Source organism: Danio rerio, chromosome 5 (genome assembly GCF_049306965.1).
Source record: "Danio rerio strain Tuebingen ecotype United States chromosome 5, GRCz12tu, whole genome shotgun sequence".
NCBI classification, from domain to species: domain Eukaryota; kingdom Metazoa; phylum Chordata; class Actinopteri; order Cypriniformes; family Danionidae; genus Danio; species Danio rerio.
This window is the reverse complement of record NC_133180.1, coordinates 45,844,386-45,867,813: the sequence shown is the minus strand read 5'-3', so window position 1 is coordinate 45,867,813 and position 23,428 is coordinate 45,844,386. Positions and strand designations below refer to the sequence as shown.

The 23,428-nt window shown below is 35.3% G+C and overlaps 1 protein-coding gene and 1 long non-coding RNA gene across 7 annotated transcripts in view; one reads left to right on the top strand and one right to left on the bottom strand.

Moving 5' to 3' along the window:
• LOC141385595 (uncharacterized) overlaps positions 1 to 3,603 on the top strand; it is a 67,063-nt gene extending 63,460 nt beyond the window's left edge. The window contains exons 3-4 of one of the 2 annotated variants that reach the window (XR_012406320.1): positions 27 to 191; positions 273 to 3,603. This is a non-coding gene — a long non-coding RNA (uncharacterized lncRNA). The remainder of the gene's footprint in view (positions 1 to 26; positions 192 to 272) is intronic. The other variant, XR_012406319.1, reaches the window with a different exon arrangement.
• dmrt1 (doublesex and mab-3 related transcription factor 1) overlaps positions 1 to 23,428 on the bottom strand; it is a 346,340-nt gene that overhangs the window by 308,846 nt on the left and 14,066 nt on the right. Inside the window, 1 exon segment of one of the 5 annotated variants that reach the window (NM_205628.2) lies at positions 18,231 to 18,372. The exons of 1 other annotated variant lie outside the window; for it this stretch is intronic. In NM_205628.2, coding sequence (NP_991191.2) covers positions 18,231 to 18,372 — 142 coding nt within the window. 5 annotated transcript variants of the gene reach the window in all.

The window sequence follows — 23,428 nt, the reverse complement described above, 5'->3', positions numbered from 1 at the left end:
TAATCCTTGACCTTCTTTGCTTTCAGGAACTTTGATGTGGAGGCTGAAGTATGAGAAGGAGCGCTATCCTGCTGAAGAATTTGCCCTCTGCTGTGTTTTGTAATGTAATGGGCAGCACAAATGTCTTGATACCTCAGGCTGTTGATGTTGCCATCCACTCTGCAGATCTCTTGCACACCCCTATACCGAATGTAAGCCTAAACCATGATTTTCCCTTCACCAAACTTGACTGATTTCTATCAAGAATTTTGGGTCCATGTGGGTTCCAATAGGTCTTCTGCAGTATTTGTGACGTTTGGGATGCAGTTCAACAGATGATTCATCTGGAAAATCTGCCTTCTGCCACTTTTCCAAATGATCAACTAGAAGTCAATTTATTTTTTGTTGCTTTTACAACTGGGGTCGACGACAAGACTTTTGTCAGGTAGTGTAGTAATACTTGTTATAAATTATGTATTTGTGCACTTCATTATTTTGTAAAAATTCATTTTGCCTTTATAATCTTTAATCAAGTACCACAACCTTTACAATTATAATCAACTTTTCTTCACTTCTCGTCACATGGAATGCCTTTTGGGCGGGGCTATTAGTGCATGTCTTTTTTTTCACCCTGCTTTTGTCCATCTTCCTCGCTTTTGGTAGCAACGCCCATCTTCCAATGATCCAGTTAGTTCCTAAAAGACATTATCATGCACCACCCTACATTTTTTTTCTCATTCAGAATCCAAGAAGGTTTACATTTAATGTAGTTTACAATATAGGTTAAAAGTGCAAACTTTACTTCCATTTCATGCTGACTGTTTTACCATGAAGGTAAATAATTATAATGTTAGATATATTAATTTCCACCCCAGTATAGCAAGTATAGTTTTTGATAATAATATGCTTTTAAAAATATGGAGCAAGGGGTATATTCTAAAATATGTATATTGTTAAAATAGGTAATAAATTGTTGTAATTTAGCAAACCAATTTTTTAAGGTTACATCTTTAAGCTATACTGATAAAGAAGGTTGTGTGGAGAACCAGGACATAAATACTCTACAATCCTACTGTAGCTTGTTTATGATTCAAAGGTTGATGCTGAGATGAAACTCCAAAAAATGGGATTCCCAACATGGGATTACAATCTCAACCCATAACAATATAATTCAAATATCTTGTGCACATCTTAACACTCAGTTTTAGACTGATACAGTGAGCTGTTATTTATGTTTTTTTTATTTTTAATCACAGTAAGTACATCTGTATGAGTGTATCTGTATACACGTTAGAGCATGTACTGTGTGTGTGTGTGTGTCCGTGTGCGTTATCTCTCTGCAACTCAGTGTGTTTATCTAAGTGAATGCATTATGGACCCTCATGGCCCACTGCTGGCAGTATATGAGTTGCAGGGGAAAGAGCTTATCCACAATGGATCAACCCTGAATTACCATCTTCTCTCACATCTGGGCTTTTGTTCACTTTTTTCTAACTGCCAGAAATGATTGAGCTTCTTTCAATGTTTCCCCTCCCCTTTTCATGCTCTTTTTTAAAAAAAAAGCTTCCTTTTGTTAAACCACACAAAGACTGTTTAATAGTTTGGAAATCTAAGATAGTCAGCCGAAAAAGGGTGAATAGGGCAAAAGTTCAGATGTGAGAATAAGCTCTTTTGAGGCGTACAGAAAAGTAAATCCTCTCTTGTTTCAGTACAGATTTACACTTGACAGACACGTGTGAACTTTTTTTTTTTTGTTTTGTTACTGCTAGTGTTGGGGAAATTTCTTGTTTGGCAACTTTGTAAAGGTTTCATAAATGTTTTTCTTATAAAATATGTTGAAACACTTCTTGTTTTAGCAGTTTAACGAACTGAGCGTCCATCTGGTCTTTTAGCTGTTAAGTGGCTAAAACCACTCTAAAACCAGTAAAACTGGTTTACTTTTTTCTTTAGGATAATGAAAAATTATATTGTTTTGTATTGGAGCTTTTACCTCACAATGTGTTTTTTCTCCTGATTTTTTAAAATCTAAATTCAGATAGAAAAAAATGTCAGAAAACACTAACAGTGAGGGGAAAAAAGTAATTTTCTTCAAATTTTTCATTTACACACCGCCATTCATTAGATCCAAACTCCTCACAATTTCCACTTGACCTGGTTCATTCATGCACCTTCAACCTCAAAACACAACTCGCACTAAAAGATTCAAACCCAAACATTAAACAAACTTGGCTCATCACCAAAAGCTGTGAAAACAGCTCCAAGACAAACACACATCTCCACACGACATGACTGCTGAAGATGTGCTGGGGGAGATGGAGTTCCCTCAAGGAATGACATGCACGTCTCTCTCAATCATTAAAGCCGTGGCAGGACTTAATGGCGCAGAAAACACAGGCCTACAGCAAGGAGGCGGCACTTTAAACAGCTGCTGACTCCTCAAAGTGTGAACAGCCGTCGCTGCTGCAGAGACGGATGCTGTTCTCAGACTGCAGCGCTCACTCATAATCACATTGGCACTGTGCTTTGATGCATTCGAGGGAGGTGAACGCTGAAGTGTTTAAACACTTAATAATAAACCAAGCATACATATGAATTTGCACAACTAAAATTCAACATTCTGTATTCTGCTAACTACAGATTTATTTTCACTGCTGAGCTGATGAACCAATATCAGCTGCTTTGTTTATGGTTTGCATCTGCTAAATGAGGAACATAGACTATTTAACTAGAGATTCCACAATACATTGGCTGCCATATAAGCACTAGCTAATATAATGCTTATTTTTAATGTTATACTTATAACATATGAACCTGCAGCAGAACAAAAAAATCTTCTGTAGCAAAAAATAGTTTTGGCAATAGCCAAAAATCCACTGAATGTGTCAAAATTATGAATTTATGGCAAAAGTCATAAGAATAATAAGTAGAGATTTTACTAATTTACTAACAAAAATATGTAAAACTAAGCACTTAATTAAGACAACTTCAAGGGTGATTGTATCAGTATTTAGATTTTTTTCCCCCTCAGATTATAGATTTTTCAAATAGTTGTATTTCAGCCAAATGTAATCTTATGCCAACAAAGTATACATAAATGGAAGTAATATTAAACCTCCAATTCTATAAATGTACACTAATGACTAGTTTTGTGGTCCATGGGCCATGTAACAGAAAACCTTTTATCTTAGATCTTAACTTAAGACTTGATTCAGATTTTTCGCAAATTATTACAGAACCAAATTCACAAATCTAAATTCAATAGCAAAATCGCGTCTCATCTCTAGCTGTGAAATCTGAAATTTTGTTAAAGTTCAACAATCCACTCTCAGGTCTGCTACCAAGCAACTAGCACTGTGGAGGCTGCTAATGAGTTAAACAAAAGGATAAACCAAAAATAAATAAGGCATTAGTCAATTGCACTTTTACTGGAAATGTTCTGTGATGCTTTGTTGGTCTGTAATGCTGGATGCAGTTCATGCGCCAACTGTTATATGGCAGTCTGTATTACTGTTACTAAAAGTGTTTTGTCATCAAAATACAACACATCTTAAGGGTCTTTCTACCATTAAATATATCCATTCTTCATTTTAAGTCATGAATAAATGTAATGCCATTGTTGTACAGCAAAATTATATCTGTTTTTTCATTACGATAACTGTCAGGTTACCCTTAACTTGGGATAATTTTCTGATTTCCTACCTGTAGTTAAGTTTTTGTTCTAAATGTGGTTGCAACTGACATTACCATGGTAACCAAACATATGGGATAAGATTTTATAGTTAGGACCTTTGTAATATACACTCTGGGTCACATACACTTACTGGCCACTTAATAAAGTACACCTGTCCAACTGCTCATTAACACAAATTTCTAAACAGCCAATCACATGGCAGCAACTCAATGCATTTAGGCATGTGGACATGGTCAAGATGATCTGCTGCATATTCAGAGCATCAGAATGGAAAATAAAGGTGATTTAAGTGACTTTGAATATTAGCCCTCTTGTGGAATGGTTGTTGGTGCCGGAAGTGATAGTCTGAGTATTTCAGAAACTGCTGATCTACTGGGATTTTCATGCACAATCATCTCTAGGGTTTACAGAGAAGGGTTCGAAAAAGAAAAAAATATCCAAGTGAGTGGCAGTTCTGTGGGTGCAAATATCGTTTTGATGCCAGAGGTCAGAGGAGAATGGCCAGGCTGGTTAGAGCTGATAGAAAGGCAACAGTAACTTAAATAACTACTCTGTACAACCAAGGTATGCAGAAGAGCATCTCTGAACGTACAACACATCCAACCTTCAGGCGGATGGGCTACAGCAGCGGAAGACCACACCGGGTACCACTTCTGTTGGCTAAGGAAAATCAGGCTACAATTTGCACAGACTCACCAAAATTGCACAATAAAAGATTGAAAATATGTTGCCTGGTCTGATGAGTCTTGATTTCTGCTGCAACATTCGGATGATAAGATCAGAATTTGGCATCAACAACAAGAAAGAAAGGATCCATCCTGTCTTGTATCAACAGTTCAGGATGGTGGTGAAGGTGTAATGATGTGGGGGATATTTTTTGGGCACACATTTGGCCCATTAGTACCAATTAAGCATAGTGTCAACGCCACAGCCTACCTGAGTATTGTGTCTGACCATGTCCATCCCTTTATGACCACAGTGTAGCCATCTTCTTATGGCTACTTCCAGCAGGGTAATCATGTCATAAAGCGTAAATCATCTTAGACCTTTTTAACATAACAATGAGTTCACTGTACTCAAATGTCCTCCACAGTAACCAGATCTCAATCCAATAGAGCACCTTTGGGATGTGGTGGAATGGGAGATTCGCATCATAGATGTGCAGCTGACAAATTTGTAGCAACTGCATGATGCTATCATTTCAATATGGACCAAAATATCTGAGGCATATTTCCAATGCCTTGCTGAATCTCTGCCATGTAGGATTAATTCATACCGTCCAACCCGGTACTAGTAAGGTGTACCTTATAAAGTGACCGGTGAGTGTTATTCACTCCAATATATATTATATTCAATTGTTTTCATAGGTTAGTGCGTGCTGCTTGCCACAAAGGTGTGGACTTGTGTGTTTCACATGGCAAGACAAGGCACATACAGTCCACACACTTTAGAAAAGTTTTTTTTCTATAGAGAAAAGACAAGATGTCAGCGGTGTGATAAAAAAATAACATATGGAAAAAAGACGACATCTGAATAGCAATTTGTAAATGATTATACGACAGTAAAGATGTTGTTTACGTTTACCTTGTGTTCTACGGTTATGCTTTTAAATAAAACAATATAATGTGTTTGATACAATAATTAAATCAAAATAAATACTTTAGGTGAAGTGAACAGCTTTGGAAAGCCATTTTAAAACAATGCTAAAGGTGCTGTTACTGAAATAGATTTTAATTTATTTCTGCATGAATTATTCATAAATTTTACAAGTAAACCATTAAATTAAAAATTCTGAAATAATTCAGAAAATAGTATCACAGTTGCCTAATTATTTTCTGCATTGATAATAATAAATGTATCTTGAGCACCATATCACTACATTAGACTGTTTTTAGAGTGATCACATGAGACTAAAAAGTCACCTCGGACACTTCAGTCCCCATTACTGCTCTATTAGAGATCTGCATGAGTGGCGTGTAATGCCTGACAGGAGGCATCACTCCAGGGTCAGAGGCTAATTAAACACATAAGCACCTCCAGACTTGTATTGTTCCCCAATCTGTCCCCCATCTCAAAGTGTCTCTGAGAGAATTGACAGGCCCTCCTCCCTGTTAAATCACTGGCACTGATACAGCGCTCCGCCATCCCTGCAAATGACCTGTCCGTCTCCCCTTGCCTGCGCTCGCATTCGTCGAAACATTATGGATATACTATAATGACTTGAGACATAGAATCGATGATTTGAGGGATTTTGTGTCATTATGTTTAAAGGAGAGAAAATAATCACAAGTGCCGAATAAGCGCTGCAGGCATCAGTTAGCACAACTGTGAGGGAGACTAAAGGTCCCCAGGGTGAAAAAACAACCTCATAGATTCAGCTGAAGGAATTACTTTGCAGCCTAAGATAAAGATGAATATGTCAAAAGAGGCTGACTGTCCTTTCTCCATCAACAATGAGGTAAAGCGTGTGTATAATTTTTTTTTAATTATTTTATATACAGCTCAAGTTAAAATTATTAGCCCTCTTGTGGAATATTTTTTTCAAATATTTATCAAGTGATATTTAATGTAGCAAAGAAATGTTAACAGTATTTCTGATAATATTTTTTCTTCTAGTGAGTCTTTTTTTTATCTTAGCTAGAATAAAAGCAGATTAAAATTTTTTCAAACTATTTTATGCTCAATATTATTAGCCCATATTCAAGTTTTTTCGATTGTCTACAGAATAAACCCCTATTATACTACAATGACTCGCAAACTTATTTAAAAATAGAAAGACAATACATTTAAATTTAAGTGAAATATTGCACAAAAAATAACATATAAAATAATAAATTATATAAAAAAATAAATTATATATATTTATGTATATATATATATATATATATATATATATATATATATATATATATATATATATATATATATATATATATATACACGGTTGTTTAATTTTTAACAGAGAGATTTTTTTTTTCAACACATTTCTAAACATAATTGTTTTAATAACTCATTTCTAATAACCATGATGACAGTGCTTAATATTTGACTGGGTATTTCTCAAGACACTTTTATACAGCCTCAGGTGACATTTAAAGGCTTAACTAGGTTAATTAGGTTAACTAGGCAGATTAGATTAATTAGGCAAGGTTTGTTCTGTAGAGTCAAAAAAATAGCTTAAAGGGGCTAATAATTTTGACCTTAATATGTTTTTTTTTTTTTTTATTAAAACTGCTTTTATTCTAGCTGAAATAAAACAAATAAGACTTTCTCCAGAAAAAAAAATATTATCAGGCATACTGTGAAAATGTCCTTGCTCTGTTAAACATCATTTGGGAAATATTGAAAAAAAGAAAAAAAAAAGAAAGGTGGGCTAATAATTCTGACTTCAACTGTATATAAATAACATGGCTAATGAGCTTTATGTTGCACTTGCTGAATACAAGTATCTTGCAAAACAACTAGTAAAATACTATGTACTGTTATCATAGCACAGACACAAGAAAATTTGGTTATTAAAACTATTGTTTAATAATGTTGAAAAAAAAAACCTTTCTGGTTAACATCATGTAAGAAAACGTTGAAAAAAAACAGAACTATTTGCTCTCATGACTATTTATAATTTAATCTAATATAAATGCTTCAAAATAGAGGTTTACAATAGAACCTTTTTTCACATTTCGGGGTTTCTCAGTAGCGAAAGTTATCATAGTTTTTAATTTAATTAATTAATCTTTATTTCTATAGCGCTTTTACAATGTAGATCGTGTCAAAGCAGGTTCACATAGAAGATTATAGTAAATTGAAACAGTGTCAGTTTTCAGTGTTGAAGTTCAGTTCAGTTCAGTGTGGTTTATTTTTCACTGCTGAGAGTTCAAACACTATAATTGTAAAACTAAAAGTGCAGTGAATCGGAGAATGCATCAAATATTTTTTTTAACAATTTTATTTGCTTTAATAATTAAAATAAACTCTATGATGGTGTTATAAAGACTTCAGACAAAGTAAAAAAAAAAAAAATGTGTGAGACTGAAAACGGCAGACAGAAGAGAGAATGTCAAATTTACTGTCCTGTCCCATAGACACTACATTAGAAACGCCTCGCACAAGCTGTAATTAATTTTTTTGTAATTTGAAGCAAAGATGATATAATATATACATAAATACATATAAATGTTCATGTTTTTAAAAAAAATCTAAATAATAAAAAACTTTAAAGATGCTGATGACCATTAAACGCGTCACAACAGAAAAGTGTTCACAAAGTCTTAAAATCTCATTAAAAATGTTCTTTACCAAAATAAAAATAAAAAATGTAAATTAAAAATTTACATCAAAATTAAAATGTTGAGAACAAACTTTTGTTGTGCTTCTTGTTTGAGACAATCCTTGACATTTTTTTCAGGATTCCGAATATATGAACAAACTTTAATTTAAATAAATATATTTTATTAATTATACTTTCCATATTGTTTATTTTATTTATTAATTTAGGTGGGAGGGGCTTTTAAAATACCTTTAATGTCACTTTTGATCACTAAACTGTTAACTGAATAAAATCGGTATTAAAAAACAACAACAATACCTCAAGCCCAAACTCCTGAACTGTTGTTTATTTCAAATGTGATTCTAGGCTTTCTTTCAAACAGTGGATCTCTTGAGGAGGACAGTGTGTTAAAGAGAGCAGAACCTTTAGCAGCAGTCATTACCCATTTTATCTCCTCAGTGCCTCAGGCAAGTGTTAATGGAAATGTTGTACAACACATTACAACAGTGCCTGAGCCTGAAGCAGCCAATTACACTGGTATTTAACCGATCCATAGAGAGCAAAGACAGAGCATTTAGCATCAGCACTGCAGAAGGGAAGACAGCATGACATGGAGGAGTTAGTGACTGTGAGCTTAACACTCCAGCCAGAGATTTTACCCTCAGGCCACTGATTCACTCTCTGATTTACCTGACTGAGGCCACAGCTCAGGCTTTAGCAGTTCCTTTGAAATGCAGCACTCATCATCTGTACGACAAACATACTAAAGTTCCAGATTACAAAAGCTCTCGCAAGCTCATATGATTTCTTTTGTTAAAAGGAAAAACATTTTGTTTACTGAGATCAGAGTGTGAAACAGAAAAAAACTGTCAATTGTCATGCAAGTAGGGATGCAAAATATAAAAAAATAAATAAATAAATAAAACATTTTATATTACAATTGTCAAACTGAGTATGCTGCAGTTTAATTAAAGGTATAGTTCATACAAGAGAAATGTACTGTTAATTTTCTCAGGCTATCCAAAATTTAGGTGATTTTGTTTTTCAATTTTTGTTTTACATTTAAGTTGATATTTAGCTGAAACTGTGGTCCTTGCTGAATCAAATAATTCAAGTGGATAAACATTTTAATAATAAGCTGTACACGTGTACATAAACAGGGCTCGAAATTAACCTTTTTGCTTGGTAGCACCGGTGCTCCTAACTTTAAACATTTAGGCGCATCAGCCAAAATTTAGTCGCACCCACCAATTATGAGCACCGTTACTACACGTTTTATACAAACATATTTATTGTATTTGAAATCAACACTTATCAAACTAACAAGCAATAAAAATTATATATATATAAATGCAAGCGTGAGGAAAATATGTCTCAACGAAATCCCGTTATCACAAGAAAATAGATTTTTATAACAGAACTGAGTGAGCAAAAGATACACGGAGCGCTCACCTGCCCTGCACGCACTTAAATGAATCTGTTAACGGTATAACTGTGCTGTTCTCACAAGTGCTGTCTGATATTGCACTAATGCTTTTGACACAGATTGTAGCTTATTATATGCATACATGTTAATAGCAATACCGGTTTATTTTTATGAGTAGCGATATTAGTTTACTCAATGCAGGCCCGTTCGCGATGGTGTACGTGGTGTTCAATTTGACATATAGCTGTCCCTTGCATGGCGGACAGCATCTGGCGATTATATAAGAGATTAAACAGAAGCTCTCGTGCTAGATGTGGCAAACAGTTACCTGAAAACTCCATCCCACAGACTTTTAATAGCGGACTTGAAGCCAATGGAAGTCTTCTACTCTTGGAAAAGTGTAGATAGTGGATCACTACTAAGATGTTTCAGTAGTTTCAGTCTTCATTCTCCTCTTCAGCGTTTTACAATTTTTCGCGGTAGCAGCTCTCTCTCTGTCATCCCAAGCCAGAAGCGCTGACTGAGTGATTGACAGCTGATATTAACCAATCATTCGCGTTCAGTGCTAGAGCAGTGGGCCAATAAGAAGAGCGTGAAGGCGGGGCACGCATTACGGACTTGGATTTGTTTACTGAAGCAAGTTGACATGACAACTGTTTTAAACCATTCCTGAGCGCTGCGTTTCGCGTTGCAAGTGCAGAGATGCATTCTGCGTGAATTTCTCCCGAATCCGCGCATGTGGTGAACATTTTACAGTAAAAACTGGTCGCACATAACAATTTTAAGCACTCGCAGAAATGCTCCCAAATATATTTTAAGGTCGCATAGATAAAATTTCGGGCGCATATGCGACCAAAATGGTCGCAATTTCGAGCCCTGCATAAACATATGCATTTACAATGAAATAAGCAGCATTTATTTCTTTTTTTTTTTTTGTTAAACTAAAGACTTTTTTATTGTTTTTATTTTATTTATTGAAATATTTTTTTTATTATAAATTTTATATGTATTATTTTCCCATGTCACACTTTAATTTTCCTAAACACATGGGATGGAAACTGCTTCATTTACAAAATGACTGTATGCAGTTTGCTGTATGTGATATTCTAATTTTGTACATAAAATTCCGCCTTCGGATCATTTATCAGTAAAACAATTTTTATACTTTATAGTATCAATTTCAGAAGTAATACACACTGTAAAAAAATCCTGGTTGCCTTAAATTTTTAAGCTGACTTAATAACCTTGAGTCCATTGAACTTACATTGTGAAAAACTGACTTAAAACAGCTTGCATAAATAATAAAAATAAAGTTAGAACATGACTAACTTAGTTTAATTAGTTACTATGAACTAAAATCACTAATGACAAATGTTATGTATTATTTTGAAGAATAATAAGAAGTACAATAAAATCACAATGCATTCAGATTAAATAAATGTACAGTAATTAGCACAAATAAAGTAAGGGAGATTTATGGTTGACCTGTACAGACTAGGGCTGTGCGATTTGGGTGAAATATTCAATTAGGATGTTTTTTAACAGATATTGCGACTTCAATTTAATTTGCAAATTAATTTTGTAGTCAAGCTTCAGCTCAATATTCTGTATCATAGCTTCTTACTGCTTAAATGCAGTAAGGTTTAGTTAAAAAAACAGTGAAAAGATATTAACTAACTCCAACTTTTATTCAAATTTGCTTATAAATATTCAAAAATGAAACACAAGTTTTTTAGTTATGGCGTTAGTTATCTCCTGGTGCCTTTGTGATGTTTTTTATATGGTGTAACGGCTGCAAACAACTATGAAATTGTACTTTACTTGCTACTAGATTGCATACCTGTCAACCCTCCCGTTTTTTCCGGGATTCTCCCGTATTTTACAGTTCTACCCCGCTATCATTCGGTAAAGTTATTTTCCTGTATTTCTGCTGTATTTTAAGTGTTTCTCTGAAGAGTGGCAAGAAACAATAAAGAGCCGAGCCTCCCTTTACGCAACTCATACCGCCGAACCACAAGGGCCCACCCCTTGCTCTTAAATGTGAGTCTGTTCTGTGCTTTCACTTTGTTTAGGCACGAAAACACTTTGAAATAAATATAAAAACTGCGGGATTCCCTTTCCTTTTCATTACAGGTGCCGTCTCCTCTCCTATGCACTCCTCAAAACAGTCATATAATGGTGCTTGACTGTCAGCTGACGTGCTCCATAGTGATAAATAGACTCTGTTTCCCAAACGGATTCTGTACACGCTATTTAAAGCAGAGCGAAAGTCTGGCTTTTGGGTGCGTGTTTGAACAGACATACACATATTAATATTAATAATATCTAAAAATGTCGATCTTGTAGTTTTTGTTTTTTTTTCAAACACAACTAATTTCATCTTAAATGTGCATAAAAAGTTAGGAAAGCAGTCAAATGCCTTCATTATATTGTTAGATGTGTGCATTGTTAAAGTGACACCTGTTCTTTAATGTAATCAAACGAAAAAATCTAAATAAATAAGAGATTCATTTGTTGCTCTTTATTCAGAATGTGTAAGCTATACAGTGAAGAAACGACTAATGAAATTTGATAGCTTGATTCTACTTAACAGCTATTAATTTTGATAAGCTGAACTGTTTACTAACGTAATTGCTGCTAATGAATGCCTTATTATGGTTGGCATATCCCTTATTTTCACATCCCAATGTTGACAGGTATGCTAGATTGGGTTGTCACTGGTAATAATTTTAGTAGACTTTTAAGCAAGACAATCTTCATATGGCTGCCTGTGGTGCTTTTTTTAGGTGCTGGTTGTTATATTTCCTTGTGCTGTGGCAACAATTCTGCAACAGCTCTTTTAAATGATTTGTTTTTTCTCAGTGTCTGTGACTTTGAAACCAAAATATTTGTTTTATTGTGCGATTTCTACATAGTTCGGTTGCGCAATTCTGATTGGGTAGAACAAAATTGTGCTCACTCAATTGGCTAGCAAGTCTATCATACACAGACGGCAGTCACAAATTTGCTCTTGGTGGGGGAAACTATACAATACATTTACATTTTGTATCGAAGCCTATTGTGATTAGCTAATCGTAATGTTTTAAATTGCGATTGTGGTATGATTCCGATAAATCACACAGCCCTAGTACACACACGAACCCACCCTTACTTTCTGCAAAAAAGTAAATATTTGCATAAAGTAACAAAATCACACCAATCACTAATAATTAATAATTTCAAAATACAGCTGCTAATGTTCCATCCATACATTCATATTAATATATTCCTCATTTTGCAATATAGTTAAAGTCAGAATTTATTCTGTAGACTATCGAAAACAAAAACAGCTGAATGGGGGTAGTAATTTTGTCCTAAAAATGGCTTTAAAAAAATAAAAAACTGCTTTTATTCTAGCCAAAATAAGAAAAAAGATTATCAGACATACTGTAAAAAATTCATTGCTCTGTTAAACATAATTTGGGAAATATAGGGGGCTAATAATTATGTCTTCAACTAAATATATTTATTGCAGAAAAATACTCTAAATACTGTGATTTATAATTTAAATTATAGCATTACACAATCCTAAAACATGTAACCAGCATCATACAACACTCCCCAACTTATTTTCAAAATTACTGCTTCTTATGAACTCTTGCCCTTTCTGTAACCTTAACCAGTTCAGCAAAACTGTGTAACAATCAAATAAAGGGACACATGTAACAGCACTTAACCTCGAGGGCACAGACTGTGCTGGAGCTCTATGCTTGCTCCAAAGTGGAAAAATGCAAACAGGATGGATTAAAGGTTAAAAAAAGTTCCATGGCTTCTCTGTCAGATGAGACGTTACACCTCTTCCTGCTCAAGCTCTCAACCTCTCAATTGTGCTAGAAGCTTGGAGAGAATCATTATTTCCCCTTTTGTTATTCAGCACTGAATGAGAATGAATGGGCCTTTTGATAGCTCCTATGAGATTTTGCTTTCCTGGAACTTTTACGGGTGGTCTGTCCGTATAATATCACATTTTGACTAAGAAGAATTACATCAATTAAATCTGTGGTTGGTAAACATCATCTGACTGATCAATGCATGTCAAAATCTCATTACATAAGTATCGATGTGACTGGAATGTTTAATAAATTACTTGTTCATAAAACTCAATTTTTATTTGTATTCAAATAAATTTTTTAATTAGTGATGGACAGCCACAAGTGAAGTTTCATAAACTAATTTCGAGAGGAGCACGTGATATGATTGTGCACCGCTGGCCACTCATCCGTAATCAGTAATAATCCAATCAGAATGATCCTAGCTTAGTATAAATGGATCACTTTCTCCTCATTGCACTATCTTCATTTTGGAAGAATCCCCCCTTCCACCCCATCTCCTCCTTTTTCTCCCCTTCTAAAGGGGGAGCGATCGAGACCTACCTGATCTCGGTTCTCCTGATATGCTTCTAGACCGGGCGGGAGCCCTGGGCTCAAATATCTCCGAGCTCAGGGTTCTCTCCCGGGACAGCATGCCAAACCTGCTATAAGTGCCAAGCATATCTAAGTGGGAACTCTTGAAACACCAACATGTGCCCCAAAATAATGCAATGTAAAGTCCATGAAAGTCCATTCTGCACTTTCAGTACATACCATTGATAGTTTATATTTTCTACTGTTGTTTTGTCATCGAACACTAGAGTCTGATAGATATTTAATTATGTCTATTTTTTAATTATCTGTATATTTGACTGGCGTTTTGTTAAAATTAATTTTATTTTTGCATTTTCAAGGTGAACACAAACCACACTATCTAAAGCAAAAACAGCATATGATAGTTTAAATGTATAGAAAATGAGATACATAATTGACATTTGTTCATATTAGATTCATGACTAGATTAAAACATTAGAGAATTGATTTCAGTGCTATGAAGTAATTATATAGGATTATAATTCAACAGTGCTAAATAAGTACTATCTCAAAATTACATGCATTTCAAATAACAGCATGGCATTTGTTAAAAGAAATCTTGGTATTAGCGTACTGTCCAAAGAAGGGGGTGGGACAGGGAGGTGGCAACATTGATAATAGACCCAAATGGTCAAGAATAGCGTTATAAATGAAGGTTGGTATCCAATATAAGGACTGGGTTCTGGGTTCCTTCATGTTGTCACAACACAAATTGATTAAGTTAACTTAATTGTTTTTACAAATTTAAGTGGATTGAACATAAAACAATTAAGTTACTCCCCACCCCGAGCCTGTGTGGAGTTTGCATGTTTTCCCTGTGTTTATGTGGGTTTCTTTCGGATGCGCCGGTTTTCGCCATGGTCCAAAGACATGCGGTACAGGCAAATTGGGTAGGCTAAACTGTCCGTAGTGTATGAGTGTGTATGGGTGTTTCCCAGAGATAGGTTGCAGCTGGAAGGGCATCCGCTGTGTAAAACATATGCTGGATAAGTAGACGGTTCATTCCGCTGTAGCGACCCCAGATTAACAAAGTGACTAAGTTGAAAAGAAAATAAATGAATGAATTTTACCCCAGTATTATTAATGAAATTTCTGAGCTTGCCTGCTGCTACTGACGGTGCTAGTGGTTACATGGTTTTTCATCTCTTTTTACGCTTTAACAACCAAAAAAGATGCATAAGTCTAATTAACTATATTTTAATTACATTACAACCTCGATGCTGTATAATAAACCATATGAAATTGAAAACAGTCACATAAAGCTTTCAACGGAAGTTAATCATTTACTGAAAAACACTAGCTGTGCACATAGTCCATTGATAGAACTTTATTTTAAAATCCAGTACCGTATGTACTTCCCGTGTACTTATCATAAATATTTCTATAAGTAATAAACAGGTACCAACCCTAAACCTACCCTATATGTTACCTTAACTCATAAAATAACTTTAGCCAGCTCTTTCTTAAGTACTGTCAAAAATGCAAAGCTGTTAGCAGTGCTAACTGTATAACCTAGTTACTTTTGCTCAAACATACCAATTAAATACAATTGTTCCATCACTACACTAATAAATTCTTGAAATGTTGATTAAAAACTAAAGTTCAGTGAATAATAAACAGGATTGATAAAAACCTAAACATTAATGACTAAAATGAATGTATCAATTTAGCTTTGCACTTCCTTTAAAGGTCATGCCTACTCAGAAAATTTTAAGTACAAGAGCAAACCCCCACCTTCATTTTTTGGCTGATGGGGGTGAATCACAGACATTTTATGAAGTATTGAGTAAACCAAAAATGTTCTTCAAATATGCTTGTTGGCACATAGAAAGCCCCCTGTCCACCCCATGCCTAAACTTGGCCCAGCCAGCAAACAAAACTAACTTTGAATCCTCTGATAATAAACAACAAAAAGAAAAAAGAAAAACAGAGTACGAGAGAAAATGGTAAAAGCCATAGACTGTCTCGTATAACACTGAAATTCCTACATAACTCACAGCGGGCACATCATCTCACGGGCCGGGCGCCTGGTGCGGGTGGGGGTGGCTGCGGGCGGAGGTAAGACTGCCCCGGCGGGTGATAGAGTGCAGTGTCACCTCCGGCCCAGGCAATTTATGGCGGAGCGCTGCTGACGAGCTCCCAGCAGTAAAGAGCGCACAGGGGTGTATTTCACAGCGAGCTGAGCTTTATGAAGAACACTTCGACGCCCCGGCAGGCCGCCGCTCGTGACGGATGGAGAAAGACGCATGACAAGCTTCATCATTGTTTGTAAATCTTAACTTGTTCCCGCTCACTAACCCCAGAGGCAATTTTCCAGAGACAGCTGTGGGGGCCGCTCGCAAAGGACAGCGTCGCACTCCTGAAGGTTATTTGGCCTCATATTTGGCCAACTGATTACCCCAGCACAAGGGAAAATAAATACACGCCGCACAGGCACTAGAGGCAGTACAGAGGAGTCAAGATACGAGCTTTCTTAAATCCAGACGCCACTGTTTCTAAGTGCATTGTTATTATGAAAAGTATTAAATCTGAATGTGTGTTATTTATTGCTAACTGTGTATCACCAATGTTGACTTTTCATGACTCAATTCAGTAACTTGGCAGATTACAGATTTGCAAATTGGTGATTTTAATAACAAACAGGAAAAGATGAAAATGTCGGTACATACACAAGGTGCTTAATTGATTCATCAAAGACTGAACTATCGACAATGATATAAAATTAGAGTTACCACTGAAATAACACTGACCAATGACGCGAGAGATGAACAGTATGATGTCCTCATTAAAAGCTAAAACTGCCAGTGAGTTAAGAAAAGTCTGTCTTAAAAAATTTGTTGAATCTTACATTTAATTGATTAATTCAGAATGCTAATCCATTTAATGAAGTATAACAACTATATTGATGAATGACTAGTCTAATGAAATCATTTATTTGGTGTGTACAAATACACTGACTGGGGTTCTGTTGTTTGTTTTGTTCTTTGACAGAATATATCTCAGACAGTCTATGAAAATAGATTGGTTATTGTACTATTGTGCAATTTCGCTTTTGCAGATGTTTGAATAAAAACACTCTTTTTTATTTTATTTCATTTATTTGTTTGATATCTTAATATAATTTATGTACTATAGGACAGTGTGCTATAAAATACTCTAGAAAGACTAGAAATAACTCTTCTCTGTATAATTAAATGGAAAATAATTGAAATTAATATTTTCTTAAAGAAATTAAACATAAAATAATTTAAATCTATCAAAAAAGTTTAAATGAGTACTTTTTTAAATGTCTTTGAAGTAGAGATATGATTACAAATCAAGAGCAGATGTGTTTTAATTATTTGTCCTACTTCTATAAAAAAATGCAAAATTTCAGATTATGTTTTTTTCTGTTATGGGATTAATCAATCAATAACAACATAACTGTAATTAATTTAATTTTAAAAAGAAAAGAGAATGAAGTGATCCCTGTCAAACACTTTAAATGGGTTAATCATTTTTAAGACATTCAGTTAATAATAATAATAATAATAATAATTATTATTATTATTATTATTATTATTATTATTATTTGTGTCAAAATAATAATAATTATTTATTCATTATATTTCAAACAATAGTTGTAACATGTTGTAAAGAAAATTTAATTGCTAGAAAATTATAAGACCCCTTTTCTTTGGTTCACTAAGGCTGTGTCCACAACCCCCAAATCCCTGCATTAGTGCACTGTATAAACAATAGTTACAGGAAACAAATAATAGATCACTGGTTTCTGTGTATGGGTGTTTTGGAGATTGGACCACCCAGCCTGGAGTGTTTTGTGTAGTAATGGAACATAACACCCCCTGCAGTGATAGTGTGGGTGACAGGCACCCTCATGTTGAAACCACTGGAAATCAGCATGCAAAAATCATTAGCACCCAGGGCAGGTGGCAAGCTTGGATGTATACGGGAATGGTGGAACACACAAACGCCATAATCATACTCTTACTTTAAGCTGAGTGCTAAAATATCTTTCAGAAGTCTGAATTAGCTTGTAATGGTGCCAATTACACTATTAAATGTTTTTAAAATCTGTGAATAATTTTAACAGTAACAATTAAATACTGTGCACCTTTACAAAGCACACAAATTATTATTATTTTTTACATGATAATGATTTATATATTCTAAGACTGTGGCACATGGTCCTTGTCTCTTTAAATCTGAAGTCACCAGAACAAATGACCATCATAAAAGTTTTACCTTTGAATTTATTTATTTTTATCAATTTTACAGCGCCCTTGACTCAGAGTATGAACCTCCCTCAGATGTACTTGCTCACACTGTTGGTAATCTCTGGATAAAAGTTTATGGCCCTAAAAGCGTGTGTGAGTGTGTGTGTGTGTGTGTGTGTGTGTGTGTGTGTGTGTGTGTGTGACTGACCTGCTGCTTTGGGCTCAGGGCAGGTGCTGGGTTGGACACATGCGGCGCCGAGCCCCTGACTCAGGTAAGATGAATAGTAGGAGTGTGTGCGGTACTGAGGAGACACGTTATGGCTGGACAGGCGGCCATTTCCACTAGGCATCTGTTTCAGAGGAATATGAGTTTGGGACAGGAAGAAAAAAGATAAGCTTACTTAACATATAAAGGCTCAAAGAATAAAAAGACACAAGATAACTTTTTCTCATTTGCATTATCATTTTTAAATTTGTAAATCACGACAAATATGACAAAACATACAATGTACAATTTGACACATTAAATAACTGTTTTGGATCAATAAGATTTTAAATAATATATCTGAAATTATTTTTAATTAATAAAATGTAGCAATAATTATTATTTTTCTGAAGTTCTGTTTCACTGTATATTAAAGGTGCAATGCAGTGCATATATTTAATGTTCTCTAATATCTGGAAAGTAGGTATGTGGCTTAGGTACTGTACATTCAAAAATTCTCCAGAAACATTTCTTTATGCTCATTTATAACCACAGAAATTACCCAAAATAAAATACATGACCATATTTGGAACAGTCATGGATGTTAATCAGCTCTGCACTCTGCAACTCCTGCCAGTGCTGCTCTCTCTCTCTCTCTCTCTCTCTCTCTCTCTCACACACACACACGCACACACACGCACACACACACGCACGCACACACACACACACACACACACACACACACACACACACACACACACACACACACACACACACACACACACACACACAAACGTACACAGACAGTGATGACGTGATGTATTTCGAAATACACACGTGCATAATGAAAATACTTCCTTTGTCAAAAAGTATTTAGAAAAATTGAGTAAGTCTTATCAACTGAGGTGGCGGAGAGGTTTATTTTAGCTAGAAGGAGTGAGTGAACTATCCTTATGCCACTAGAGAACAACCTAATTTGCTCCTGATTTGTGTTGTAGATGAAATATTGGCTCATTTATATTTATATTCAACAAAAAGCACCAACAAATATGTATTTATAGTTAAAGCTGTATGTGAACAGACAGAAATGAACATAAAAAAAAAGTTTTATAGTTTATTGCTGTCCTTTTACCCTAGAAAAATCCAAGAACTGGGTGATATGACATGACACATAGACTTTCATTTAACACTTATATTAAACAGCTTACATTTGCTTGCTGCCTCATTACAATGTATCAGCAAAAAGACCATAAACCTGTTAAACTAACAAAAAATATATTTCAACAGACCTTATGCTTATAAGTCTTATACGCTTAAACCCTTATGGGTAGCATCGAATAAATGTATATCCTATTTTGCATTCTGAAGATTTGTGAACACTCCATGGTCATGCTAGGCTGCCTGCTTCACAAAACTGCTCCTTTTTAGTATTCATATCTCTAACAAGGGGGAGATATTGGTGTCATCTCATTAGAAAAATGTGTGGCCAATCAAACTAAACCAGGGGCATGTATATTAATGATCCTGTCTAGGGCTGCACAATTCTCTCTAAAATGAAAATAATTTTTATTTATTTTTTGCTTCAAATAAAGGTCACAATTCTCTTACGATTCTGTAGATGTAAAATAAAGGTTAATATGGGTAGGCTATTATTATTGTATTTCTCAAACATATGGTTAAAAAGTAATATTAGAACTTTATTTACAACTTTATTACCTGTTATTCACAGCTTATGCAGGTTCACAGCCGTGAATACATCATTACTTGAAGCTAGAAATTACATTTTTGGGTGCATTTGCATAAAACTTGGAATATTGGTCACTATACATTTACGAACATTTAAAAATATTTAAATTATAAATTCATAGACATTATTTTTTTATTATTTTTATAGGGGTTTTCAACTTTATTGATAGAACAGTGGAGATTTACAGACAGGATTACTAGGCTATTGGCACTAACACAGACGTTATTTTTGACACATTATTTAAAACATGTGTATAAGAAATAGCTATTAACTTTCTTTTTTTTTTTTTGGTGGTGCCGTTGAAAATTTTGGCAGGCCAAGCAAAAATCTCAACCACTGGCCCAATCTGGGCTAGGGATGCAACGATTATAGATTTTGGTTGTACGATTATAGTCTGAGAGATAATCACGGTTTCACGGTTATCACAATTATTATGCATTCATTAATTTCAAACCACACTAGTTTAGAAAATAAGATGAAAACTCCTTTTATTTTACAGTGTTATTTATTGCTGATCAGTAACTAATAAATACACCACAAAATAATATAAAACAAACAAACAATAGTAAATTTCTCTCTTTGTGCTTAAAAATAAGTGAATGTTTTTGACATTTAAACAGAAATAATGACAGAACAATAAATAAATAAAAATGAGAATAAGTAAAAAAAAAAAAACAGTATTTATTTAATGCAGGGCTTGAAATTGCTTGTTCTCCTAACTTCAAAAATTTTAGGAGCTATGAGAAAAAATTTAGGAGCACCCACCAAAAATTAATGAGCACCACTGCAACTTGTATATTAACGGAATTATTATATTTGAAAACAAAATCAATTAGGACTAACAAAAACCAGAAACAACTATCTAACTAATGTTGAGATGACATTGATATTTGTGCAATAATTCCAAAATGAATGTCTAATAGTGGCGCAGTAGGTAGTGCTGTCGCCTCATAGCAAGAAGGTCGCTGGTTCGAGCCTCGGCTGGGTCAGTTGGCGTTTCTGTGTGGAGTTTGCATGTTTTGTCCCTGCGTTTGCGTGGGTTTCCTCTGAGTGCTCTGGTTTCCCCCACAGTCCAAAGACATGCGGGACAGGTGACTTGGGCAGGCTAAATTGTCCGTAGTGTATGAATGTGAATGAGTGTGTATGGGGCAAAGTAGTGGTGCAGTAGGTAGTGCTGTCGCCTCACAGCAAGAAGGTCGCTGGTTCAAATCTCAGCTCAGTTGGCGTTTCTGTGTGAAGTTTGCATGTTCTCCCTGCATTCGCGTTGGTTTCCTCCGGGTGCTCCGGTTTCCCCCACAGTCCAAAGACATGCGGTACAGGTGAATTGGGTGGGCTAAATTGTCCGTAGTGTAGGAGTGTGTGTGTGAATGTGTGTGTGTGGACGTTTCTAAGAGATGGGTTGCAGCTGCAAGGGCATTCGCTGCATAAAAACTAGCTGAATAAGTTGGTGGTTCATTCCGCTGTGGCGACCCTGGCTTAATAAAGGGACTAAGCCAACAAGAAAATGAATGAATGAATGAATGAATGAATGAATGAATGAATGAGTGTGTATGGATGTTTCCCAAAGATGGATTGCAGCTGGAAGGGCATCCGCTGCGTAAAACATGTGCTGGATAAGATGGCGGCCGACCCTGGATTAATAAAGAGACTAAGCCGAAAAGAAAATAAATGAAAGAATGAATGTCTAATAATTATAAAATATTAATAATGATGAAGATGACATTAATACTAACAATGAATAACATTCTGCCTTGAATGTGCGAGTTATCTGCTATAAAAAGTCCTACTGTTACTTTATGAAAAATAAATCTAGGGTTTGCATCAAAAAAATGAAGCATTGCAGTAAGAAATGTTTTTTTGCACTATTGTTTTTATATGCATGCCAATTTAATAAACAGAAATAATGGACAAAAAAAAGGAAGAAGAGTCTCACTTCTGCACCTCTTTAAAAGTTTTGTTTTTCGGTTTGGTTATTGTAAATGCTCAGTCTCGTTTTCATCTCTCTGTGTTTGTGAAAAAAAGCCGGCGAGTCAGCCGGCCCATATAAGTGGGGCAGAGCAGGATTCTCGCTATGTACCACAAGTACAATATTGTTGTCATTAGCCGCAGTTTCATTTTAAACTTAGTAAAGGCGAGCTTCTTTGGCGTTGATGTGTACAGTGTTAGATTTTACATTTAGCGGACATTTGCGGTGAATGCAACGCATCGAGATTCAGGCCATTAAATAGCTGATCCACTCCGAGTCTTTCAGCTCTCTCTCTGAAATCACTCGGTTGATCTTGACTGGTGGATTAACATTCACTACGTGATCGCTCTTATCGGCGCCATTATAAATACCTTTAAGTGGGTTTGCAAACCTGTATACTTTTCATGTATTGCTTCTTCCTCAGACTTCAGCCACAAAAGCCCCCTGTCATCCTAACGAAGTGCACCTAAAAAGCGCGAGTGCCCAGCGTCTTGTGCGCGTCCCTTCAATAGAAATAACGAACTTGCATGAGCTTGCCTTAGTTGATAGCCTTAGTCATAGTTAATAAAGTGTGTGTGGGTATTAGTCTCAGTGACTAACTAGCGCACAGTTTAGTTGCAGCAGTTTTGTTCCGTGCAGAAACACGGTGTTGAGAAGCCTTTACAATTAATTAACCGTGACGAATTGAAGCGCAGTTAATAGTGAAACCGGTTAATCATTGCATCCCTAATTTGGGCAGTAGAAAAAAAACCTCAGCGTTCAACACTGTGAGGGAAACCAAATTGAGACCACAATCTTTTTTCGATTAACCGTCTAGCCCTAATCCTGTGTGGAGTCTCGTGTTCGGTTCCGATTGACCTGTTTTTCATATTCTTCTCGTGGGTCATTTTCATGTCATGTCAATTGTGTGATCATGGCATGAAGTAATGACAACTGAAATTTCATAGAAAAAATATTTGGGATATTAATGTTTTAATGTATTGTATATGCTAAATGCTAAATTCAAAAAGCACAAATCACTACAAATAAATATAGATAAAAATAAAAAGTTAAAAAATTCCTGGCTTCTGAAAAATAGTTTCATTTTGGTCCACAAATTTGGTGGAATAAGAAAACTAGGCAGTGTGTAAAATTGGCTTGTCTTGTCTTGAGTGCTTGAACATTCTTCATCACAGAGTGAAGACACCATATCAAATGAATTAAATTCTCACATTTATTCATTCATTTTTTTTTGGCTTATTCCCTTTATTAATCTGGGGTCACCACAGTGGAATGAACCACCTACTTATCCAGCATATTTTGTTATGCAGCGGATGCCCTTCCAACTGCAAGCTTGCAACCCATCACTGAGAAACACCCATAAACATTCACATACACTTCAGACACATACACTATGGACAATTTAGCTTACCCAATTCACCTGTACCACATGTCTTTGGACTTGTGGGGGAAACTGGAGTACGCAGAGGAAACCGACGTGAACACAGG